The sequence below is a fragment of the Anser brachyrhynchus genome (genome assembly GCF_964034855.1).
Source record: "Anser brachyrhynchus genome assembly, chromosome: 8".
NCBI classification, from domain to species: domain Eukaryota; kingdom Metazoa; phylum Chordata; class Aves; order Anseriformes; family Anatidae; genus Anser; species Anser brachyrhynchus.
The window spans coordinates 30741267-30768515 of record NC_137702.1 but is presented as its reverse complement, the minus strand read 5'-3'; the positions used below and the strand labels follow the sequence as shown (position 1 = coordinate 30768515).

At 38.6% G+C, this 27249-nt stretch overlaps 1 protein-coding gene across 12 annotated transcripts in view; it reads left to right on the top strand.

Moving 5' to 3' along the window:
• Positions 1–2675: 2675 nt before the first annotated feature.
• PTBP2 (polypyrimidine tract binding protein 2) overlaps positions 2676–27249 on the top strand; it is a 49062-nt gene continuing 24488 nt past the window's right edge. For 4 of the 12 annotated variants that reach the window (XM_080603640.1, XM_080603639.1, XM_080603638.1 and 1 more), the window contains exons 1-3: positions 2676–3013; positions 4582–4612; positions 17473–17548. In XM_080603640.1, the coding sequence (XP_080459766.1) occupies positions 2829–3013; positions 4582–4612; positions 17473–17548 (292 nt within the window). In that variant the 5' untranslated portion in view covers positions 2676–2828. Of the gene's footprint in view, positions 3014–3755; positions 3801–4581; positions 4613–5165; positions 5291–17472; positions 17549–27249 lie in introns of those variants that run through there. The other 8 variants (XM_080603637.1, XM_080603636.1, XM_080603635.1 and 5 more) reach the window with 4 other exon arrangements.

Here is a 27249-nt window from a genome sequence, read left to right as displayed (position 1 = left end):
AAAGATTTGTAAACTCAATTCCAATGTCTTTTCTGCTGTAAACATTCATAGCTCTCTCCTGGGTCTCCCTTATATGGAGGAGCATTTCACTCAGACGATAAACAGAATGAATATTAGTGCATTTAATCAGATGGATTCTGGTACGTTTCATGAAAGAAGAAAACTGGAATATTACAATAACAAAAAAAGATGAGAAGCATGGGTTTTAAGATGACATTACTATAAAGGCAGAGGTAAGCGAGATAGGCAGTGAGGTAAGTCAAACAGAAACACAGATTTGATATTTGTAATATGTAGAAGAACCAATAGTTCTATCACAAACACACACACACAAAAACATGACAACAACAAAAATGGATTTAGATTTAGAAAGGGAAAAAAAGAAGAGAAAAATCACCAACATAATGTGGCAACAAACAGGAGTGAAGGCAGTGGCAAATGAGGGAAGCTGACTATAACCCCAAACTGCAATTGTATACGACAGGCAAAGTGTACTAAACATGCCAGAAACACCAGGAATATGATTTATTTGGATTAAATGTCCAAAAATGCACTGGATTTTTAGAGACAGTTATAAGAAATTCTAACTCTCTGAAGTCCTCAATTTTACCACATGCTAACAGTAAAGAATGCTACAAGAAATACTTTTTTTTTTTTTTTTAACATAAGAACGTTGGAAATAAGAAAGTAGGAAGAATAAGTGGAATTTTTAAAAGGGGGTTTATAAGAATGACAATTATCAAATCTTCACTGCTTGTCAGCAAGAAGAGATTGGTTTGTGCTCAGGGCACAGCACTGGAAGGCCCAATTGTAGACATGGCTGTCAGCTCCACTGAGGACATAGGCTAAACAATTTTGCTGCTCCACCTAGCAGTGTAGTGAATATAACAAATGATAGCCCTGATACCCAAGGGGACATCATGAAGCTGTGACAGGGGAGGTTCAGGCTGGGTGTTAGGAAAAGGTTCTTCACTGAGAGGATGGTCTGGCACTGGGACAGGCTCCCCAGAGAAGTGGCCACAGCACTGAGCCTGACAGAGTTCAAGAAGCAGTTGGACAACGCTCTGAGACATATGGCTTGATTTTTGGGTGGTCCTGTGTAGAGCCAGGAGTTGGACTCAATGATCCTCGTGGGTCCCTTCCAACTCAGGTTATTCTGTGATTCAACGATTTTTGTCTAGTGGTTAGTAGTGGGTGCTGAAAACAGTTGCTGAAAGAAAAGGTAGTTGCAGATACCCAAATGATACTAGTATTTATAAGAACCGGTATTAGTTCTTTTCCACCTCATAAATTCATTGCTGCAGAGAACCCAAGTGACTTTTCCATAACAGAGCAACAAAACTCAAAAATTGGAATGAGAATTTCCACGTACTCTTAAGTTAGTTGCTGTGCTACTCACAGAGCCACTTGGAGACGGAGACAGGGATAGCGAAGCACGGTGAACTGAAAAATGCTGGTTTTCTAGTTATGGAAATGTGCGTTGTATTTTGCCTCTCAAGTTCTTTATCGCGCTTTATTGCAATAGTTTCAGTGACAGACTCCAAGGGGCTTATACTAACCAGAAAAAAATAATAGTTCAGGCTATCTCCTAAAAGGTATTTTTGAAACCAGTATTGCCAGAACCTACTATAGAAAATACAAAGACATTTTGAGTACTACAAAGGGCTACAAAGACGGTGAGGGGCCTCGAGGGGAAGACATACGAGGAGCAGCTGAGGTCACTTGGCCTGTTCAGCCTGGAAAAGAGGAGGCTGAGGAGAGACCTCATTGCGGTCTACAGCTTCCTCATGAGGGGGAGTGGAGGGGCAGACGCAGACCTATTCTCTTCAGTGACCAGTGATAGGACCCGAGGGAATGGTGTCAAGCTGTGACAGGGGAGGTTCAGGCTGGATTTCAGGAAGAGGTTCTTCACTGAGACGGTGGTCACGCACTGGAACGGGCTCCCCAGGGACGTAGTCATGGCACTAAGCCTCTCAGAGTTTAAGAAGCGTCTGGACTGTGCTCTTAAGTCATATCATCTGAATTTTCGGGTAGACCTGTGTGAAGCCAGGAGTTGGACTCAATGGTCCTTCTGGGTCCCTTCCAACTCGAGACATTCTGTGATTCTATTATTCTACTTTTTAGTATCTGTCTGGGCTTGTGCTCAGGCATGTTTAGATCATTTTCAAGTCTTCCATCATAGGCATAGAAACTTTAGATTTACTTTTCATTTGAATGCAATCCAGAGGGTCCTGCGAACACCTCTTTTTAGAAACATTGTGAGATGTGTAAGACTGAGCACAGGAGTGGGGAAAAGCAGCACATTTCCTAATGGCCTCAGTTTGTACTCTGATGGTTCACCACCGTGGCTACACTGATTTCCACAGAGACAGCCCAAGTTTCTGCAACACTAGACTTGCAATTTCACCTTTATTTTTTGAAATAGTATTTAGCAGTCAGGAGTAAAGGGAACCGCGGGACGCTCCCTTACGGGCGGCCGGCCGGCGAGGACGGGACCGCGGGGTGCTCAGGCCGAGGGGGCGCTCAGCGCCTGCTCCTCGCGCTTCCCCTCACGGGACGGGACAGACTATGGGCGGGTGCGACACCAACTCCGGCGGATCCTACCACACAACAAGTGCTATCCGCCGGGGCGGCTGAGACACCGGGGCAGGGACCGCCGAGGGCCGGAGGAGCCCCACGAACTGGGACCGGGCTTGTCGCCACCTCTGCCGCCCAGGGCCCGTTCCCGCCCAGCCGGGGCAGCCAGGCGGGGCAGCTTGCGCCGCCTCACCGGCCGCCCGGGCCCGGGCAGCAGCTGAGGGCAAAACCTTCAGTTGCGCCGACTGCGCATGCACAGCGCCCGGCGCATGCGGGAGGGGGGAGACGACGCCGAGGAGCGGAATCCGCCGCTCGGCCCCGTTGGTTGGTTTCCGTGCAGGCCCCGCCGCCATTTTCTCGCAGCCCGCCCGTGCTCGTCGGCCGCGCGGCTCTCCGTCCCGCTGCTCCGCGCTTCGTCCTGCTCGGCGATGGACGGGTGAGCCGCGGCTGGGGGCGAGGGCACGCCGCGCCGGTGCCGCCGCCCGCTCGGGGCTCGGGAGCGGTCCCCGCTGCTGGGTCTCCGGCGGGGCGTGGGGAGCGGCCGCTGCCCCAGCTCGCTGCGGGACGGCCGGAGCCCGAGGCCCGGCGCCGGGTGGGGAGTAGGGAGCTTAGCCTGTCCGCCCCTCGGGGGGGGGCTTCGGTGCCCAGCACCGAGGGCTTTGGGCCGTGCGAGCCCGCCCCCTGCTTAGCGCGGTGCCCGGGGCGGCGGGTCCCGCCGCGAGGACGGGGCGCGGTGTGCCCCCATGCCGCCCCTCGGGGTCTCCGTGCCCGCTCCTGCCCCGTCCGTGCTCCCTCTTGCTGCCCCCCGGCCGCGGGGTGCGGAGGCTCGCTCTGTGTGGGGCTCGGGTTTGTTTTGGAGCTGGCTGGAGAGGAGGAGCAATACCAGCAGGAGCCAGATGTCGAGCTCTTTTGTTTTCAGAAACTGACTAGTAGTCCTCGGGCTGCCTCCCCTCCCCAGGTAGAAAGATGCCTTTGTGCACGCTGGAGACAGGCTGTAAAAGCCAAAGAAGGGGAGGTTTTGAAGGCGTTAGGGGATAGCAAGGACCCTCAGAGCAAGCCAGGAGCATGGTGGGCAGGTGCTCCGCACGAGGCCCCCTTTCTCTTGGACCTGGAAAGGGAGACTGGTGGTTGTAGCCCTCATCAGTGTAAATACAACATCTTCCCGCTTCCAGGTTTCCAATTAAGTTGTTTGTCCTGATTCAAACAGAGAAGCAATCTCTCTGGTATGCTTTACGCTTATAACCTTTCAACTGTGAGAGTTTTAAAGGCTTTTTATGGTTACTTGTGTTTATAATGTTGGGAGTTACTTATCCTGCCCGAGAAATCGTGGCAGTGATGAGTATTACACTGTGGAATGCTTTCAGATATTCATATTTTGTTTTCTTATTTTCTTTTGTACTGTTTTATGTTGTCGTTGGAGTTTTGTTACACAGTGTAAGTTATGGTGTCACAACTTTTCAGGAGAAGATGCACCTTGGTGTACCTGTTTCAGTTTCATATAGACATCTGATGATGAAATCTTAATACTAGCCAATGTGTTTTTTTTTTAATTTATTTAAGCATGTTTCAAAAAATGTATTTATTGCTTTATGCAGTTAGAAGATTTGTAGGGTTACCGTTTTGTTGAACTGGATGTCTGGTTAATGAGGGTGCGTGAGAAAAGTTCTGTATATATTCTTAGGTTCTTTTTATTTTCACCCTGTCTGTAATTTCATGTAGTCCAGAGACCTGAGTTTCCTAAATGCGTTTCCTGGCAGTGTTACATTAGAGTAATATTTACTTAAACTTTGGACTACTCTGGAGATGCCTGTAAGTGGCTCAGTGGCTTTTGTAGGTTGCTTTTTTACTTCCCCATAGTCACATTGTGTTCTTTGGACACATTTTCTGGATTGGGGAAGTTGTTAGCTATTTTGATTCCGAATTGTTTTAGTACTGCAATACATCTAAAAGTTGTTTTTATGAGGACAAATTGGTTGACTTGTGTTTCTTTTTTTTTTTTTACAGCATTGTCACTGATGTTGCAGTTGGTGTGAAGGTAGGATGTACACTTAGCAAATAAGGGGGTAAATTGCCAATACAAAATGAACTACCTTAAGCCTCAGTAATTGCAAATTGTAAGACTTTAACCAGTCATTGTCAGCTGATATTTAGTCAGCAGTATATGCTTTATTAACCAAAAATCCCTAGAGATAAATTGGAAGCTCTACACAAACTTCTCTAAGCACTGAACTGTAAACAGGAGTTCTAAATTAATGTAGTGGTGTCAGATTACTATTTGTTAAAGCTTATTTTTGTTTTTTTTTTCTCTTTTCAAAGCAACACTCTCATGTGTTGTATGGTGGTTAAAAGCATGCTTTCTTCTGTCCTCTTCCTCCCTCCCCCTTTTCCAAAACAGTTAACATGGAAATAAAAAAAAAAAGTGTCTGTAACAGGACAGAAAAATACGGAAAGTAGAACTTCTGTAGACAGAGAAACAGACATTACTTTTTCTTTCTCAAGTTCAGTTATGAATTTATCGTATTTGTTATAACAAGGAAGGTGCTTCTTGGTGGTTATTAATTTATTATTTATTTCACTTTTGTACTTAGCTTTGTTGCAGGAATTGGATCAGTACTTCATAAAAGCAGGCTGAGAAATCAGAATGAAAAAATATATGGGACAAGAGAACTGTAGGTTATGTTAGTGAACGCATGCAAGAAATCCTATTTCAGTGGTACGTGCGAAAGTTTCTAATGAACAGTCTCCATATTTGTCCAGGGAACTTGTAGCTGTACTAACTAGCTGCCTTTTCACCTGAAGCTGATTTATGTTAACTGCTTGCTGAGCCAGGTTTTGTCTAGTAAAGCTCTCTCTCAAGTTCAGTACTGATTCTGCTAGACTTGGACTAGCTCTTACATAATACAATTAGCCTGCAGATAATAGTGGCTACTCTGACAGATGCATCTGCATTATGTTCCTGAGCAAGCTCACTTCTAGGAGGTGTTGTAGGAACTCATTTGTATAGATTCTGGTCCCGTCTGGCTCCATGTGTTTGTGTAGTGTTGCAGACAAAATCACTCTCGGAATCAGGAGAAAAGTACAGTTATTAAAAGTATTTCTGTGGGAACTAATCCCAACCAGAAATACAGACTGGTACAGTTGTTTCCCGGTTGCCCTGGAGTACAGTGTTGACTTACTAAAACATTAGGAATGCATTTGACAGTTAGATTCAAGTCTTTAAGAAATACACTGCGCCATATTGTTGGCTTTGAGGCAAAACAATGTATAAATTGCCCTCCTTGTTTCTAATGAAGAAGCAATTTCAGGTAGACCATGTGTTACTTGACCGTTAAATTGTGACATTGTTAATTCAGGAGAAGTAAGTGGATCCAGTATCAATCTCATTCTTAATGTTGAGTGATTTAGACTCTCATGGAAATTTGAGCATTCCTAAAATACCTTGAGTGTAGTGCAATGTTGGAACTGTATTTTCAGATACTAGCTTGCCAATGAAATGAAGACACTTTAGATGACATAACTACTTCTTTCTGTTGATTGTAGAAGTTTAATTATTAATACAATACAAGAAAGAAGGCAAGGCAGGTGTATCAGAGAGTGATTAAGTTAAGTACAAGGAAATGCACACAAGTACATAACAATGTGCTCTTTGCCATGCGAAAATGGACTTGTTCTCTGGATTTAAAAAAGAAACAATCTATTTGTGCACAGGAGTAAAGGGAATAGAATAAAAAGGATGATGGTTTTCTGAAGAAAGCTGTTAAATATGGGAGGAGTTATGGGAGGGGGCTGTCTTCTGGATCTTCTGTTATTGTCTCAGGACACTAACAATGGAAAATGGAATTTCTTGCCCATTCGTATGTTATTTGTGTAGCAGTCTAGTGTTGGCTTTAGTCATATTTTGTAGAAAGCATTGTGAAACATGTAAATGTCCCTTTTTTTTTTTTTCTCCCTCTGGCACCTGTTCATTGCTGTTGATGAACTGACAACATAAAATTGAGGGATGCAACTGGGAAAATTCATGTTGCTTTTCAGTGGCTGTCATATGTTCTTTGGGGTGCTTTGGTAGCGAATAGGGAGCTGCTTTTGAGTCCAAGGACTTGCATTGGCATGTGTAATGCTCTTTTAGCACTGTTTATCATGATTGGACAGGCATTAGGAGACAAGGATTTACCTGTCCATGCACATGGTCAGCTTATCCAGAATATTTGTTTGACCTTATGCTTTCTTGAGATTTTTGTACTTGCTGTATATATGCTGATCAGTTACATAGCATGTTTGCAATATACTTGATTATACTTGAAGAAAAGGACTGTGACCCATCTCCTTGAAAAACTTGATTTATTTTATCAAAATCATCATTAGTGATCTTGGTTAAAAACAAGAAAACATTATTAACTGTTGCCTGGCTGGTTTCTCTCTTAAGCAGAAAAATGAGCGTGCCACCTATTTTTAAACCCATTCATAGAAAGAGTAATAATAAAAGTTAACAAGTGTAGCCTGGGAGTTGTCTATGGATTGGAAGAGGCTTTTGAGCTTTAGGAAACTGTGTGTGAGCAAGGCGAGTATAAAGTGAGAGGAGTACTTATAATTTTAAAGTTGTGTAGTCTAGCAATTACCCGCTAAGAGATTGTTAAATTTAAGGTGATTAGCATTTATTTGTGCTGTATAGTGTGATTTGATTTAAAGCATTTTTTGTTCATCAAACTGTTCAATGTTCCATCTTTATTTTATTTACATATGAGTCAGAAGAAATTAATGCCAAAAACTGAGGAAAACATTCAACACAAAGTGAAGGGTGGGAAAATGACAAATGCCATTTGAAAGCCTGGTTTATACGGAGTTAAATGTGGTGTTCTGTCCTAAGTCAAAATATGCGATGAGAGCACACCTCCCAGCTAACATCTGTCGAAGCAGCAGCATGCTTGATTTGTAAAGGTATCAGGACATGTCAAAACCCAGTCATCTTGTGGTCATATGTGAAATAATTCATACTTACGTGTAATGTCTTGTTTTGCTTAGCTAGAATTCACAGAGACATGGAAATGTTGCTTTGTGCACAGTACACTGTCCTTTACACTGCAATTTAGATAACAGTATGAAAAGAATGAATTTTAGCTCTGTCAGATGTTACTTTATGAACTCCCACTACATATAGGAGTTTCCAGTCATAACGCTATATTACATAGTTAGACACTTCTTTAGTTTTCTGTTTCTTGAAGAAATTTCGTGCATCTTAAACTTATATTTCTTCATACATATATTTGAAAATTGCCATGTTACATAAAAATGTTTGTTTTTAAATAATTATTTTTAAAGTGTACATCCAAGTTGCTTTGTTCTCATTGCGTGTGGTCCATGTCACTAGAACCAAAATGGCCTCCTAACTCAGGGAAATTCAGAGGCTAGTTAGCTTCTAATCTCAAACGCTGCATCACTCACTGGCTATGTAGATGTTAGTATCAGGATCTAATAACTAATTTGGATTGCTGACTGGTGTTCTCTTTACAGTTACGATGCTTTGCCCTGGATAAGTAAACTTATTTGGAGGCTTGGACTGATAGAGACTTTTTCAGTTGATTAAGTGAATGTACTAAGTACTTAATGTATCCTAGGAGTAATTGCAAAAATCTTCTCAGGTGTATAAATGTGGTGTAAAGAATATGCCTCACACAGGTACAGGGAATAACTCTTAGTAAGCTTCTGGTTAGTATTGAAGTTGATAGTGTTTTGTTTTGTTTTAAGTATTTCAGTGTGGGCCACTTTAGTCTGACATACTGTCTTTTTCCTGGTTGGCATGTGTAGCTGTGCAGTGAATGTGTCCTGAACAATTGAGTGACTCACTCTGGATATGTGCACATTTCAGAATGGCTGCAGTCTACTGACAACGCTCTACCTGATGAGGAGGGGAAAAAGAAAAGCAAGCGGCCGTACAGTCATGGTATATTACTTGGTACATAGCATTTGGGAGTTTGTGATGTTGTGGAAGTGCTTTGGGCAGCACACAGGCCAAGAACTGAAGTGCTTGTGAACAGATAGCCCCAGTTAAACCTAGGAGAGAAAACTCATATTTGTGTAAACATCATTTTGTAGCACTTGAAGATACAGGAAAGGCCTTTTATTTTTTCCAAAAGACAGCATCAACCTGTGCAATATGCTTAAGAGTTTTCTTCCTTGTGGTTTTTAGTTGGTTATGTTAGGGTTGGGTAGGAAATGGCTGGAAATTAGTGTACTAGTACTCTTTATTAGTTTTCCAACATCATGTGTCACCAAGTGTTTTTTTCCTGGTTGTTGAAATTTAACAGTATACAGGAAAGGCAGTAGCTAAACCAGCTAAAACCAGTGTGAGTCTAAAGAGGTATGAGCTGATGGAGAGAAATAAGAAAGCACAGAGTAGCATTGTGTGTAAATAATCTTGGAGCATTATTCACTTTTTTTTTTAAACTCAAGTTCTTAGGGGTTCTCTTCTCTTACGAAATTACAGAACGCTGGCTGTTTTTTGCTACTAATAATTGAGTTTCCTCATGGTGGAAACGTACTTTGGTTATGTTGTGGCTTTCTATTTTAACTATATGCAGTATACTTAAATTATTGCTACACTTTTTTTTTATAAATTCTAGTAAGTTGTCAGAAGATGTGTTTAGCTTATTCTTACAGGAGAAAATGTATGTAAATAGCTTTTTCCCTTCAGTTTCTTTTTCCCCCCAAGATCTTTTGTTTTGCCTTCACTGTTGGCACTCTAGTGACTTTTTAAGAGGAACAGAATTATAGTGTAAGAAATTGTTTGATTCACTCATACAGACAAATGCCATGTAATGGTCTGTTTTACTGTTTTTAAAACATTAGACTACTTCTTATACTGGTGATATATGAATACTCTTGACATATTTGGTATAATTTGGCTACTTGCAGGTTAGATGAAGATTCTACTAAGGGCAGCGATATGAGAAAAATGGGTTATTTGCTTGTGAGTTGGCGAGACTGTCTTCTGTGTTAGCTAGGATAATGCTGATAATCGACTTTTGTGTCCAATAATACTCTGCTTTCTGCTGTTGCTACAACTACAACATGCAGAACATTCTAACTGCAGGAAAAATGAAGTGCGATGAAGTTCAGAAGTTTAGAACTGGCATCTGGTTTTGTTTCTTCAGCACGACTATGGGGAGTATGTCCTTGGTGACAAAAACAAACACAACTTCTTGCAATGAAAGACACCTGCTTTATTCTCAACAGGCTTTAAAATTGACCCTGTTGAAGGTAACTTTCATATTTATTCTCAGGATACTCTACTCCAGTTCTTTTCTTTGTAACTTTTATATATTTTCTTCCTTTGTGTCCATCCGTTCTGTTACTTTAAGTTGAAGGGGAACTGAAAATGGAGAGAAGAAAAATGTTGAAAGTTAGTTTGTGCTGCATAGGAAGTAGGCATGAATGTTTTGAAAACTTATGGAAAGTTTTGATGTCTATTGATAATTGGAAGTCACCTATTTGTCTTTTGTAACAGAACACCTATATTTGCATCTTAATTGAGTGGGTTATAAGAAGAGAAATGTGATCATTTGCACAGACTGGTTGCATTTTTCAGCATCACTATAAAAATACCGTTCTCATTTCTGAGAGCTTTGGGGCCACAAGCTAGCGAAGCTTCTCTCTGTTTTTTCCTGCCACTGATATTTCAGGCACAGATGTTCGGATAACCTGTCTTGGGAACTTAACCAGTTTGAAGCTAATGTAATGAGTTAGGTGGTCTTAGGGCATTGGAACAAACCTGGTATACTTGCATAAATGCTTGTAGCAATATATTATTGAGGAGGACAATAGGAACGAATTGTTAGGGCTGGGGAGAAGGTAGGGCTATTGTTTGTGGTGGTAGTGTTGGTTCCAATGAGGTTGTGTTTTCACAAGCTGTTCAGAAGACTAACGTTTCATTTAAGGTTATGTGATGCATTGTTTTTTTTTTTTACTTGTTTTTAAGCTGCAAGTACATAGAGCTATTCTTAGTTTTTCCTGAAATCACTTTTTCTATGAATACCTAACTTGATTATTGTATTAAAGACTGGACTTAATTATTGCAGAATAGCAGTCAGTCAAGCAGAAAAAGCCTTTCTCATGGATCTTTTTAGAGATGTAGCAACTGTTACAGACAGACTAACTCTGTACTTGTAGATGCCCTTATTCTCTAACAAAAAAGCTAAGAACACATCTAAACAGTATCTCTAGTGAGTTACTCTTGCCTCTTCCAGTTTACTACAGTTATGTACATCAGCTTCAGAGTAACCATTTCTGTGCTGGTAAAAGCAAACAAGTAAGTCTGAAGTGCTGGAATAGATGATGTTTTTGTACTTCATCCTGGATGTTTGAAATAGAATCGTAGAATATCCTGAGTTGGAAGGGACCCATAAGGATCATCAAGTCCAACTCCTGGCACCCCACAGGTCCGCCCAAAAGTTTAGACCATGTGACTAAGTGCACAGTCCAGTCTCTTCTTAAATTCAGACAGGCTTGGTGCAGTGACTCCTTCCCTGGGGAGCCTGTTCCAGTGTGTGACCACCCTTTTGGTAAAGAACCTCTTCCTGATGTCCAGCCTAAACTTCTCCTGCCTCAGCTTAACACCATTCCCACGGGTCCTGTCACTGGTGAGTACAGAGAATAGGTCACCTGCCTCGCCACTCCCCCTCGCGAGGAAATTGTACACCGTGATGAGTTCCCCCTCAGCCTCCTCTTCTCCAGGCTGAACAGGCTAAGTGGCCTCAGCCGCTCCTCAGATGTCTTCCCCTCTAGGCCCTTCACCATCTTCGTGAAATATTGTCTGGTCTTGGACTTTTGCTTGCAGTCTTTTTTCATTGCAATGTAAAATCTGGAGGTTTGAAAATGAGGCAGGGTGGCATGGTTTAAATGGAGATCTGGTTCTTAACTTCTCGGCTTTTGGTCCAATATAGGCTGTGTTGATCTTCACATGTTTTGAGAAATTTGGCTTTCTCACACTGTTTCAGTTGAGAATTTGGAGTTCTTTCGGAGGAATTGAGGCTTGTTTCATTTCAGTTTTAAAGACTTTTAATGTTCCCTTCGTTTTGTGCTCTCAATTTCTGCAAATTCGGTGGCATATACCTGGCTTACAGTTGTAAGAAAAAAAAGCTTCTAGATCCATCCTTACTGGAAAAAGTATGAGTGTACAAATACTGAAGTTACTGTTAGAATATGTAAATGATATATGGTTAGCTGGGGATGGCATTAAAAAGTTGAAATGGGCGGAAAAGAATATAGAGGAAAAGTATGGAAAGGTGGTGATGTTATATCAAGTTATTTCATTCTGAATTTAGAGCCAATCGATGTAATTGGGTTATTAAGCACTCATGGAGTTCATGGCTTTTGTAGTCTTTGTTGTTATTAACAACAAAAAATAAAAAAGTAGACATACTCCTTGTATGTACGGTTCTGATGTAGTGATAATAAGCTTAGAGTTGAAATTGCACACTTAATTCAAACAAACAAAAAAACTACAAACTGCACCAAATTTCTTTTGGGTTGTACTTAGCTTGTCCTGTCCCAAATTAATCTTATACAATGCTCTATGTACAAGAGGTGGAGCAGTAGAGCAATGTTTCATTAAAAATATATCCTATAAAAATAAGGCATTCATTAAATTGTGATCCATTGCACGTAAACAGAGCGAAGTTTATAAACACTGTGCTTGGGGGTTTAAACACAACAACATTGTTGTTTCAACAGGCAGTCCCCAAAGTTAATTCAGATTGGGTTTACATGTGTGTATCTGTTGGAGAGGAGTGTTTAGTATCTAGGCTGGAATTCTCAGATGCTCTTACTCATCTCCCATACTGCTGAGTTTCTGGCTTTTGCTTTTAAACTGTTCCCAGATGTTGTTAGAAATGAAGTGTTTCACAGTGCTGTTAGAATTCTTTAAATCGTGAGATCTGTCTCCTGGCTTGTCATACCCCTTGGGAAATTCATGACTGTAGGCTGAGAATGACTGTGGTAAACACGCAGTGCAGCTGAAGTTCTCCTTTTCTCTTTCATCTGGGGGAGGTGAGGGGAGGGAGGGAAGTGGTGGAGGGGAAAAGCATCCTGCTCTTGTGAGAGGTCTGTAGTATCAGCAAATTGTATGCCACGAGTCAGGATTTGTCAAGAGAGGTTTTTGTTACCTTTTGTAGCTTTTCTAACGGGACTTCAAGAAATGATTTTAGATGATGCTGTTGACTTCTTAACAAAGTGCAGTTTTGTTCATTTGTTTTCTTTTTCTAGTAGTATCAGTGCAGTGTTTTTGTAGTGTTAAAAGGAGCCTGCACGTACACACTTCTGATAAGCCTCCAGTAATATACACAGTTTGTCATGTTAGGTGCGGCTGTAACTTCTCATCAGAGTCTTCATGGCCTTGAACTATTGGAAAAAGCTGATAATATTTCTCTTCTATAAACAGGTGTCAAAATACTTCGGTGCTTGAAAGACCAAACCTCTTTAGTCGCTCTCTAGCTTAAATTTACAATTTTGGGGAGGAGGGAGGTGGAGGTTGGTGATGTTTTTGGGAGGAGGGTTGGATGTAATAAGATCTGGAGAACGTTCAAATTATTTGAAGTCCTGTCTAGAATGTGAGGAAAATTCTTAACTAAATTCTAAATAGTATTTTTTCTTTGTCTTTGATTAGTCTGGAAGGACGGTATAACGACTTCCTGAAATTACAAAGGTACTTAATATAACGTGATAGCTTGAAGCCTTACAATAATCTGTTATGGGGCGCGAGGGAATCTGAAATGCAGCTACATAAATTCAGTTTAAGTAGTGAGGGACTCTGAGTTAACTGTGCCTGTTAAAACAAGGAGCTAGGAGATTAATTTGCTAAGCTGGTTGCTTTTTCTTTCTCTTTGTATAATTGTGTTTTTTTTTTTTTTGAATTGTGGAAGAGATAAAATAAATCCAACTACTTATTTACAGAAATTAACTGAAATATTGAAATAATATCTTCAGTTTCCAATACACAAAATAGTTTTAGTATATATTTTAAGTTTCTCTGAAATACCTGTTCAGAACCTGAGATGATAACTGTTTCATCTTTTGCTGAAAGTGATCCTATATGTCAGTTTCGTGTATTCTCATTGGTTGGTTCAAACCATAGCTTAACATTCTGTTTCTGCACTGTGGAAGGAAATGCTGTGTCATTGGGGCCAGGGTGTGATAACATGGCCTTCATTGAAAAGACAGTATTGACTGCAAGAAATACAAGTTTTACTCCCTGTAAGAACCTAATCTGGCAATTCCTTGATTTACTCAGTCATAGTAGTTTGGCAGGTGTTGGATTCATGAGCAAATGTTCTGGATATCTGTGTTACAGTTAGTGCTTTAGCTTTTATGCAAGATTAATGTTCTTCTTGACATTGGCAGGAATACGGCATTGAAAACTTCTGCTGTTGAGGACTAGCTGTCAGAAGATGACCTATTAATAGTGCAATAGCAGTTTGTACTTCTTATTTTGTCCTTTCAATTCTCTTTCCCTCATGCTAAAATGGGTATTCACTTAGTCTCTAGCACATTGCTGTTCCTGGAAGTTTCCTTGGCAGTCTGAGATTGGGGAAAAAATGTGGTGGCTTTTGTTTGATGTTTTTTTTTGGTTTTTAAGCTTAAATTTAACCTTTTCTGTGACCTGCGTGTTTGTGATATTCAGTCTTGTTCTGCGATCTCAAACTTGTTTGATTCACATGCAGCAATTTGCATAGATGGAGAAAAGCACGAAGTGAACGTTGCTCTTGAATCTTCCATTCTTTATTGAACTCTCTGTGTTCCTCAAAGATTTGAGCTTGGTTTTCTTGTTTCTGAAACACTCAACAGAATTGAGCTAAACCAACTGGAAGGTTTCTTCCCTTTGGATGATTTGAGTAATGGAAGTGATGTGCTTAAGACTGAGTCCAAGATGCTTAGAAAATGGGTTGTTAATTCTGAAATCAGGTGTGAGATAGCGATGAGGAACTTTGTCCTTGGAGCAAGGTGCAAGTTGTTTTTGGCTTATCCCCCTCTACAAGAAAATGCACACACAAAATGTCATATGCCCAAACCCACAGATTGAATGACATCTTACCTCTGCTGAATGGTTCTAAGAAAAACAACTATTTTTCTCTCTGCTATAATTTTGGAGATGCTTGTGTCACATAGCAGTGATAGTCTGTACGCTGGCTTACTTGAAATGCTTACATTAAATTGTTAAACAACTGTCATCTTAAGATAACCTTTCTGAAGTAAATAACAATTACCAGCCAGTTCACTGCTTTTGATTTTATAATTTGATCACTGTTTCCACGTACATCGCGTGTCTTCTGCTGCATAGCTGGTTTTGAACTTATGTGCTTTAATGATGTTCAGGGCTGTGTAGGCTGCCTAAGAACCACCAAGGAGAAATACCTATGTACATATAGTCAGGTGGTCTGCTCACCTCGGGAGGTATCTGTCTCTTACCAAAAGCTAGACAAGTATTCATGGGGGTTAATTTGCATAGATTTGCTATACACCTGTGATGTCTTGGTGAACACTGATTTATAAGAACAAAACAAATGCTATTTATACTTGATATTTGCTAACATAGGAAGCTTGCATTAAGTTGTTCTCATGAAGCAAAACTTTTAACTTTTTCAAGTGCAATGACAAAAATCTTGTAATTGCCTGTATTTTTATGAAATGTGAAAAAGGTTTCAAAATGAAAACTCTTTTCATTGCTCATGAAAACAAATAATTGAATAATTATTGAGTCTTTAGCTTTTTGTTTGTTTTGAATTTTTCTCTGCTGTGGATTAAGAAATGACCAGGTTTTAAGAGCCTGATTTATTAGGAGCGAGAAGTTCATGTAATCTCTTTTACATGCTGCTGGTCAGGAGTTGCTCATTTAGCTAACTTCCTGAAGCTGAAGACAATTCAGATAAATTTGAGATATTTTAGAGTTGTAAAATTCCTACGGGCTTTGGGGAGAACGTTCAGTCATTGGTACTGGGGGGTTTCAGTTGTTTCTGTAGCATCAGTTGCAAATTAATGCGTGGCATATTAAGGAAAACCAAAACTGCCACAGAATTATTTTAGTATGCCTGACTTTGAAGGGATTCAAGTCTGATACTCCTTCTGCCTGTTGAGTTGTCCAGGCTACAGATGAGGGCTTCCAAGCAAGGCTGGGTGCATAGCTGTGGGCAGAAATAACTGCAGCATTACTGAGGGAGCAGTGCTGTTAGGGATCTTGAACTCTGAGGCGTTCTAACCATGCAAATACTGTGTCAGAAAACAGACCATGAAAGAGAGAAGGAATGCTTATGTAGCCATTTCTATGGAGAGCCTGTGTTAGTGAGTGGCATTAACAATAGAGAGCAGTATAGGTTGAGTAATGGAGACTTTCCATAACTTCTCAAACTTATTTCTCAGTTATGTCCAACTAAATTTTTCTTTAGTTATAGCTCATTGGAGATCTATCTTTGCATTGAGAATGAGAAGACTTCTTGGTATTAGCCATTACTTATTTTTAAAGGAAATCTGCTGTTGATTTGATGGGCACAGCTTTTGTGGTTGCTAGGAGTATTCCATAAACTGTATAAAGATTCTTCAGAGCTGACATTGAAAACTAAGTAGACTTTAATGGCTCTGTGTGCATACGCATATGTACTATTTTTAAGAACCTCTGGATATCAGGTATGGATTAAACAAACTTTAACATGTCACTTTTTGTCTATATGCATACAGCGCGCTGTGATGCAGTGTTGAAGGTTTGCTTTTATGCTTCTTGCAACCATGCTGTGATGAAAGGTGATATCCTCAGCTTAATTTAGAAAGTAGTTTTGAGGTACCATGTAAGAAGTTTCACTGACTACCCTGGAGACTATCATAGTGTCCATAACAGAGTGAAAAGCTTTTACTTTATAAAGAAGATGGGCTGTAACTGACTTCTTCCCTCTTCTCCATTTTAGTCGTTAACCTGGTTTAGTGTTGAGGCTGCTGGGGAAACAGTCTTGAAGTAGGGAAAGATCTAATTAGAAAAAATGTTTAAAGGATGTCTGGTCAGTTCCTTTTTAGAAAGTTTTTGTTTCCTTAAGTGAACAAAGAGAAATATTTTAAGGGCTTTTCAAGAGATGAAGACTTTTTGGAGTGGGGAAAGAAGAAAAAAAAAAAAGGAGGGAAAACAATAGGAAGGAAAAGAAGCAAAAGCCTCTTCATCTGTGTCAAGTGCTCATCTTGAATATAATTTGAGAGATTATCTTTTAAGTTTTCAGTTTAAATGCTACTCTGATTTTTTTTTCAGCCTACTTCCAAATAGTCTTCAAAAAGACTGTTTATTTCATATTTGTCATGTTTTAAGAATTACAGTGAAGATGCAACTCCCTGCCCTGAGCTGTGTTTTGCAAGACAAATGGATGTCCCCAGACTGAAAAGCAATAATATCCTCTGAAGACAAGTCTTTTTCCAAATAGGGGTGTTAGAATTGGGCTAAACTCAATATTTCTGTCTATATATTTCCCTTGTAGTTTCAGTTGGATATAATATTTTAATTTCACATACAAAATATCAAAATATTAAATATATTATGGGAATACAGTAAGCAATTATAATATTTTAATTTGAAATGCTGGACAAAGTCATTGCTCAGCACTTCTTTCTCAAGGTGGCTGTATTTCAGTGGTGGGTGAAACAACTGCTTCAGCAGCTCTCATTGCGAAGATTGCCATGTAAATATACTGCTTTACATAGATTTCAAGTTGTTACACTTATCTGAAAAGACAAAGTGTGCCAAATCTGAATAGGTTTGGTTATGCTTGCTTAAGTTCTTTTAAAGGTTTTCCCTGTCAAACTGACATTTTTAATATCATCTTTAAAAATCACAAAATAGAGAAAAAAAATCTCTTACTGTCTCTTTCTTTTTAGAGAGGATCTGACGAACTTCTTTCAGGCAGTGTACTCAATAGCCCGAACTCTAACATGAGCAGCATGGTAGTTACTGGTAAGTGATGCCCTTTCAAAGGAGAAATCTATCATTTATACTTGGACTCATTTCCTATTTACAAGGGGAGAACACTGAAACAAGATTCCATTGTGCTATAGAGGGATAAACTGTTGGCATGCATCAGACTGTAGTGACCTTGTATATACTCACAAACCTCAGGTATCTGAGAATAATAATCCTGTAAAACAAAAAGCAACTTCTAGATGTCTGTACAGCAAATTGTTGGTGGGTAACAGGATGAAAAATTACACTTGTCTTGTACTGCTGCCTTCAAAGTAAGGAATAAGAGCTACCAACTAAAGGTAAATAGCTAACAACTCCTCTGTGACATCTGCTTTTTCACACATAGCCATCTGCGAGTCTGAGTATTACGGAGAAGAATGCTGCCCCATAATCCGTAATAGAGTATGGCTTCAGGAAAAGAGAGCTTGGTCTGGTCCCATGTAGACTGCTAAAGCAGTAAACTTCACTTTGCTACTGCAGTCTGAGATGACAATGTTACAATCTCAGAATGTCAGTGCAAAGTAAGTGTAGTTATTCTTTAGTCACATTTACGGTGTTGCTAGATAGAATTTTTTCATGAATTGGCACATAATAAAATGTCTTTTATTGCAATATATGCTCTTGAGTGTTGAACTTGCATTGAGCTCTATCAGAGGGGCTCACCACAGAGTTGTGCTTTTTCTCTCCTTTCTCTCCTTTCCCCAAGAACACATGTATTTTTTACTTTCCTCAGAGATGTAGAGGAAATAGTTCTTGGTATCAGTGTTGGTATGCCTCCCAAATAGTTGCCTGATTCACTGTTTTAATGTGCCTGATATATTCCCCCTCTCACATTGTGTTGAGCAGCACAGTTGCTCGTATTAGTAGCAGATCATTTCCTTTCCTTTTAATCTAGCAGTAAAAGACTGGGCTTCACGATGCAATTTCATATTACACTTGCTGTGCTGTGATGGCAGCTGTTGCCGGAGTGGGCAGTTTTGTGCTTTTTCTTCCTATATCGCTAGCACAAGCAGGAAAAAACGCACAACTGGTCATGTTTCTGCTCGACACAATATTGGAGCATTCATACGCTTGCAAGGTGAGCTAATGCAGCACTGAACTGTGCCACTGAGAAGTGCAGCTTTCCAGCATACTGACTAGGCACGCAGCTGTGCAATCGCTAGGTCCTGTGCGGGGTGGGTTGGCAGAAGAGAGTAGTACTGTCTCTGTTGACTGTTACCTAACTAGAGGTGGGGAGATGAGACTTCTTTAGCATAGATCAAAAATAAGTGTAGTGTACTGGTAGCCATTTTACAACCCCTGGAACAGTCATTTATCTCTCTCTCTGCTTTTCTTGCTTTCTTCTGGTTCTGAAAGAGATGCATCTTTTCATTTTCTTGATGTCCTATGCAGTCCAAGATAATACTGCTTCAGCAGTATACTTTCCTTTTAATTCTAGTTTCTCATTTAAGTAGTTTGAGTTGGGGGGGAGGTTGGGCATTGAGCTTTGGACAGGGCGTCACTGTTACCAGGACAAACTAGTTTTTCCTGAATGTTTTGGAACTTTCCATATATTTTCAGAGAAAATTTTTCTTCAGGAAAACTAAATGGAAGTTAATTTATCAAAGGGAAAAAGCTAAAAGGGGAAGGAAAAAAAAACTATTATAGGCTTGAGTTTTCAGAAGAAAAGTTACAGAAGCTTTTCTAAGAAGTCTTGAAACTTTTTGAGAAAAATGAAATTTCTGTTTAAAGCTATTCAAATAGAAGAGTCCATTATGTATACTGAGGAGTTTGTATTTAACACATGCAAATTCTCCCACCACCCTCTACCAACCACTAAAGATTTGGGAAGCAGTTTTCAGATGAATTGATCCTTATGCTTTTTATACAAAGGAGACCTCTTGATACATTTCTAGGCATCCAGAACTGTACATGGTTTCAGAGGAAAGATCTCGTTAACAAACAGCAGTGGCCTGAGATACGCTCCTGTAGTATCAGGATGGTTGCCTGTTGCAGTGGTCGTACTAACTGTGTAATATATAAAGGAGGTTGGTGTGGAAAAATAACGTCAAACAAACGAACAAAATACCCAAGTCTGAATGCAGTATTACAATTCAAGCCATTTCCTACAGATGTCAGTGGGAAGGGGTTAGTTTCATTTGAGGCTTTTTGTTTTGTTTTTAAGCAATTTCTTGGGATTGTGCTCAAATTTCGCTACTGCCTTCCTGTCTTTGAATAGTATATGAAACATGTACAGTAGGCTAAATCAACAGTTCAGTTCTAAATTCAGTTCTGAATATATGATCATGCATCCGTCTTGTTTATCAGAAGCCTGGAAGAACTTTTTCCAAACTTGCACAGGTTTCCTTTACAATTGTAAATTGTAGAAGCAGAAGTAATTAGGCCTGAAATGGAAACTGGTATGTTAATTTTTCTGTACCTGTCTCCTGAAGCCAAAAGAGTTGATTTATTTTTTATGTTCAAATTAATGTTAGATATTTTCCTGTAGAAGAATTTTAAAACTTCTGTGAATAGGGTTTTTAGCTGTAGCACAGCCCTTGTAGATTTCCTAGGGTCTGTTCAGAGAATCTGTAGTCATTGCTTCCTTTATGAAGAGCTTAATCATTTTGTCGAAACTGGCCTATTCTGTACCATTTAAAACTACTTTCTGTTCTTGGAGTTTGGTGTCACGATTTTATGAGACCTGGCCATTGTTTAATACATAGAAAACTAAACTGGTTTTGTCCTTGATATTTTCAACGTATGATCCCATTATAATTTCTAAACAGATACCTAGGTGAACAGAAGAAAAGAACCAGTTTGTCTGTGTAATATTCTGAGCCTTAATGGAAAAGTACACAATCCAAAAACCACATTTGCCACCAGCAGTGCCCTAGCGGGCCTAAACTTAGAACAAAAACTTGACTCCCACATTTTTTTCAAGTCTGTGCTATAGAAATGTCTTTTTTTTAAAACAATTGCTTGAGGAAGTTTGTTTTAAAAAACTCTTCATTTAAAAAAAAAAAAAAAACCTCTTCATGCAAGCTGTTTTCCATAGAATTGTGGGCTATGTCTTTAAGGATTGTCTTTAGGGGTAAGGTTAAACCTGAGGTTTTTAAAATGATCATCTTAACTTTTTAACGTAGTAACTGTTCTGTGAGGGTAGTTTTTTTGTTTGTTTATTTCTGGTTTTGGTATTCAGCTCTTTTAGGTAGTTTAATGCTTTTAAGAACACTCTTGTGCGAATTCTTTTTTATAGGAACGAAAGTGGCATACTTTCTTTGCCCTTTGGAGAGCCTTACATATGAATCTGTCCCCAATTTCTTGTCAAATGTGCAAAATTTTTGGACAAACGTTTGATTTGCATTCTTACTGATTATTTGCACCACTGGTAGTTTGATAAACAATACAGAATTAAGGAAAATGTCATCATGTTGGACTGTTTAAAGAAATTGATCAAAATACGAGGTTTGTTCCTAGAAAAATTTCTAAACGGCTTCGTCAGCAGTATCCATCTTCCAAGACCATATAGATAAAAGAAAATTGGCAGTATGCTACATTAATGTTTAGTACAAGTCAGGTTACTATCTTAAGTACTCTGTGTATCTTTAGTAAAAGAACTGCCTCAAAAGAAATTTAGACCTGGATATTTGAGGATGACTGTTATTTTCTTACCACTTACTTCTGAACCCTTGCATCTCCTATTATTGCTGTCTTTATCCTTAAGGAATTTCATTTAAGTTAAACACGTCTATTAGTTACACAAGACTCTAATTATTTTTTTAGCATAAGTAGTTTATGAGCAATATGAAAGAAAATTCTTTAAACGTTTTATGGTAGAATCCTATCTCCTAGATCATAATTTCTTTCAAGGAAAGACTTATGTAAGGTTTCGGGTCAGCAGATACCTAAGCTTTTTTTCCTCTAGCATGAGGTGACATTGTCTTGAGGGTGTGTTGTCAGAACCACAGGCCTTGCACTACTCTAAGCATTTTCCTTTATCTTTTCTGAAAATATTCTTGGAGTCCATTTTTGTTCTCTACCATAACTGTGCTTGGCTCTCATTTTTGGAGGGCATAACCTTTTCATAGGAACTATTCATTCATTTTTTCATGTTTATGCACAGCAGCCAGTGACTCAAAGGGAAGTTTAGATAAACTGAAATACGATCTGATAGCAGGATTCTGAGAAACAAGAGCTGAAGCCAGGTTACATTTAAAAAAAATAAATTGACTATTAACTCTGTATTCTTCAAATTTAAAACTAAGAAAATAATAATAATAAATCTCTTTTCCTGTTGAACTAGAAAGGGTCTTTCTTTTATGATGGGTTATTTTTATTCCAAGCTTGCTTGAGGTAGAGGGCTGCTTGATGGAAGTTTTAGGAACAGCTCTGTGCATGAAGGTGCTTATGCCATGAACTGTGTTGCTAGAATCCATGAGCACAAAAAAATTAAAGGGATATAGATAAAAAGTGAAAGTTGGTGAAACTTTTATGGAAGTTGGCTTATCAAAGACAAAGGATTGAAGCAGAAAAAATGGAAGATTTTTTCCTATAGTTGTCATAGCTTTTATTGTTTACATTTGTGCATTTTTACTCAATCAGCTAAAACATTTCAAAAATCATTTTGCAGCTGGGCTCGCTAAACTGGAGCTTTAAATGATACTATTAATCTTGATCTTGTTTTTACTTCATTAGCAGGGAAAGTTAGTGGTGACTTTGACAGGTAATTCATTGTATTAACAGAGTACTTGGCACTGAGGCATGCAAGCTAATAATCATGTTTCAAGTGCCCCGTTTAACTTATGGTATAAACATACATGTGCTGTTTTTGATAGCACATTAAGTAAAATTGGTTTTTAGTTAACATTAATGATGCCTTAGCATAGGTAATTTACTTCTGAAGTTTGCAAATTGATTACAATTAATAGTAATTGGAAAGATTTGAAGAAGTACAACACATGATTGAAAAGTATCATAACATTAACAGGCTATAATTTACATTTTTCTACAGACTCAGGTGGGCATTTGCATGTGGATAAACTGAATTTCAATGCTCTGAATGTTTGAACACTGTCTTTTTGTAAATTAAGAAATTTAAAGACAAACAAAACAACAACAATAAAACCACTTGACCAACCATGCCAACAAAAACACCTTTGAGGATGGGAGAAATAAAATGTGGCCGTTATCGTTAATTAATTTCTGTCTGCATCACTATGCCACAATTCATTTTTATCCTATTTGTTACACTGCACTCTAGCCATAGTATTTTTTTTTACATATTTTAAGGGCCAAAATTCAGTGCATTAGTTGTGGACTGTGATGTGCAATGTTGAATAGCCATTATACTATATTATAACTGTATTATAGTTAGAAAAGTTAATTAGTGGGGTTTGAAACAGTTGCAGCCTGTGTGCAGATGTGCTAGTTCTAATTAAAAGCAGTATAGTTAATCTTTTAATCTGCCTGACCATAGTTAGTTATTTGAGCTCAAATTCCTGATGGGCAATATTCTGTGTAGTTTTATTGCTGTTTGGTCAAGACTTTCCTTTGCATGTGGCCTGTATCCAGAGTAATGATCCATCTGTTATTACTGATGAATGCTTTAGTTCAAGTGGTAAGAACTCTGCAACGTAGCGGTGGCCCAGCAAGACAAGGATAATGGGGTATAACATGCTTTGAAGTACAAAATCTTACAGAATGTGCTCCCCACTCCCTAAAAGTCCTCAAAACAACAACAAAAAGTGAAGTTGGCATTGAGCATGTAACTTATAATTTAAGAATTAAAAAATGGAAACTTCAGAGAATTCCACGTTCTTCATGATTTTTACCTTGAGTACATAATCTACTTTTTTCCTCTGTTTCCAATGTTCTGAATTCCAGATTTTATCTTTAGGTTGAACTCCAAGATGTCTTTATGAAAAATAAAAAGCACTTCAATTTTCCTTGTTTTAGGAACCTCCTGGCCCTTGTGCCAGACTCTCTCACTGGATCAAACCAAAGGTCCTTTCTTCCTACCTTATATCTGTGATGTCAGGCCAGGCACATATGCTTAAGAAAATCTCAAATGAAACCACAGTGGTCTCGTTGTCTTACACCCTCAGAGTTTGTGATTTTCTGTGATTTCCTTAGCTGCTTGTTTTAGAGGCAGGTGATTGTTTTCAGTATCGACTGCTATATTTAATGTTCCTGTCTGGTCAGAATCCGCAATTTTAAACTAGGTATTTTCTTAATTCCATTGCTATTTTCTTAATTCTGTTGCCTTTTACTTGGTCAAATATTTCCTGTGTGGATATATGCCTGATGCTCTCTCTACTTCTTTACTATTCGGTTAGGTGAAACAAGAAATATGTCTGATATTAGCAACAACAATTAATACAACTATTAGTGAGCCTCTTGTTTTTACTGAATGAAGTGATTGTATTGAAGGATGAAATAAGTGTTTCAGGAATGCATAGCTTTGCATTTCTTTTGTAGTTGTTTGGTGGGGTGTACTGACCATTGTGATACAGAGATTAACTTCTGCAGAAATGGTGTTTATCAATTAATTTTTACTATTGCAGATAAACAGTAATTTATAGTTAGTGTTCTGTGATGAAATTTGACCTTTTTCCTCATTCTTTTAAAGAAGTAACAGATGAAAAAAACTTTTTTTTTTCGTATACAAGATCTTTGCCAATACCCACATAGTTGCATTTCTTTATTAAGAGATGGTGTAAATATGAAAGTTTTCTTCCTCATGCACTTTCCATAAAAAAAAAAAGTATTTACTGCAGTAGCTGTTACTTTATAGAGAAAATATTCATTACAGTTACTGTGAAGGAAAACTATACATCTTAAAATAAAGGGTTTATATATGAAAGTAAAACTATAAATATTTAACTCTTGTGTTTTGGCCTCAGAACACTTGAGGTTATATCTGAAGGGGTGGGGAAGTGTGCAAAGAAGAACTCGTTAGGATGAAATCTTCTATTTTTAATGTTTTCTAAAATCATTATCAGCAGGAAGTACGTTATTTACTGTTGTCTAGGAGCTACTCTGAACTTCAGGATCTGTTTTTCTGCAAAATCTACCTGTGAGCATTGAGGTTTTTATAGGTGGAGTGCCACAGATTTACCATGTGTTTTGTGTGTGTTATACTTCATTTTGTTGCTCATATATATAGGTTTTCCTTCCTTTGTTTAATAAGGTAGGAGTTTCTAACTAAAAATGTCAGGGAATCCAGATAGCTTAGATAATGCCCATTTATAGGCTTTGTTGACTGTAATGCATTCAATTTCAGTGACTTGGTTTTCTGTGCAGTAGGGGAGTGGCTTGTATGTTGATTACGTTTAGACTGCAGGATCCTACTTAGATGGGAGAATAATGCTTTTGAATGCTGTTTGTAGACACAAGATTTTGTTTAGAATTAGACAACCGATGTTATAAGGAAACTGCATTTTTTTTTCCTCTCCTCGCCAGAGAACCAAAGAGGGCTTGCATCAGTGCAGTAGCTGTTACAGGAAAATAAATAAAAATTGTTCTGTAATTCTGAATTGAATATAGTAAATGTTCAGGGTTAGATTTCTGTTTAATTGAGTGCTTTATCACCACAGAGCCGTGGGACTTTTCTTTAGTATATGTTTAAGGCTGTGACTTGATTGGAAATGGACAAACACTGAATGCAGTGTTTTGGTCATAGTGTTCTCACTTTTTTTTTTCCCCACTGTAGACTTTGCAGCATTATGGTCCAGTGCATCTTTATAGTTGTTAAAAACTGTGGGGGAAAGGAGTTGGCATTGATCAGGCTTCTTAAGTCCGGTGAAAGCCAAACTATGTGATGAAATAGCTCCTTGCCAATGAGCTTCCAATTTAACAGCAGTTAGTTTCTCAGCAGTAGTTATTAGTTGTCATGTGAGATTTCCCTTTCCAACATTCCCTTACCCTCCCCAGTTTTCTGCAATTTTGTCCTTTTCCAGAAAGATCTTTCAGGTTGCTTATTGCCGTAGTCTGTTTCTGACACAAGGCAATGTTATTCTTAGTGCCTTGTTCTTTTTTTGTTAGAGAATACAGTTGGTGCTTTAACTGTAGCTGAACTTACCTTTCAGTGACTCAGAACAGGTTGTGTTCCCATTTTTAAACGCTGTGGCTTTCTGTTCCTAAGTGCAGTGTAATGATGCATCTCCAGCTGAGAAGTATCATTTAAAATGGCAAATAAAAGACTACATTAAAGTTAGGGGGAGATGTGTCATATGGTGTCAAAAACTTTACTAATTGTCTTAAAAGCTGATTTCATTTGCTTGACAAATATTTTGAAAATTCACATATATGTGCATGCATGTTTAATATATGACACTTTACTATTTCAATTATAGCAGTAATAAGTTAGTGCTAGGCTATGCTGGCTGGATAACCAAAAATTTAAAAAGTGTTCTGTGCTTCATTCAAGAAAAGCAGTGATAGCTACTGCTGTGTTAATTTCTTCTGTCTTAAAATCTGGTCTTACATGTTTTGGGGTAAATTTTGTGGCTTCGTTTTGTGAATGTTGTCAGTTCACCTTTCACTCTGCTACTTACTGGGAAGAGTATACCTTACAAACAGCTTTGTCGGGCTTACTTGCCCCACTGCTGAAAGCTTTCTTTAGGCATTTTACACAGCACTGGAAATGGTTGTTGACAGCAGTCTTTAAATGACCACCCAAGTCTTGTCTTGCATTTTTCAGTGCGTAATCCTGTACATTTTTGTGTATTATTTTATTATATTTATTTACCTTCTATATTAAACATATCACAAGCACTTTCTATTTGCCTCTTTTTTATTTTTATTAGTAAGTGTTGGATGTAGATAGTTTAAAAAATAAACTTATATGGGATATTTGAATCACATTTAGGCTCTAGGCTGCTCTTTAGGAAGAGATAGTACATAGTACAATATTTTTATTTTACAGTTCTTTAAACCTACTGCAGCAAAAGTTGAAAAACGCTATAAAATGAAGAAAATCAGATAGGAAGGTTTATAGATGGCAAAGTAATGTAGTCAGGCGTTACAGAAATTATTAAAGGAACTGGAGATGCATCTCCCCACAAATCTATGTGCATGAGTGGTTATATACTAGACTATGATCCCTTTTTAATACTAACATTTGGGTTAGGCTTTAGGTAACCCTAATATAGGCCTTAGTTTTAAGGGAAAAGAAAAAAAGAGAAAATCAACTTAAAAATCTTGGAACTTATTCTGTGGAAAAAAAAAGTCAGAGTTCTTTGTTTTCGTTTCATGTTGTTAATGTTCCCATACTTAACTCTTGAAACTTGTAACGAGTTCAGATTACTTAGAAGTTTAAGAATAAAAAGGCACTGGAAATATACTTTCATTATCACTGCAACTCTTCTATTCTTTGCGAGTTTGTAGAAAGTGGCAGGCTTAATGTATTACAGTGTTTTCTTCTAGCTTTCTGTAGAGATGTAAATTAAGACCTAGGCAAGGCTATTGTGTAATGAGCTTCAGGTGAAAAGTAAAAGTACTTCATAAACTTTGGCTGCCTGTGGTTTTTAGGATAACGTGCTATATTGTGCCCTGTCTCAGTCTGAAAGACAGAAATCTGGCTACCTGGAAGACGAGTCTCCCCACATTTTCAAAACCTGATACAGGTTAGAGCCTTGTACAGACTAAAAATGGACTTCAAATCCTAGCTCAGTGTGCACTTTTGAAATTTTACTCTTCTGTGTTCCCTCTAA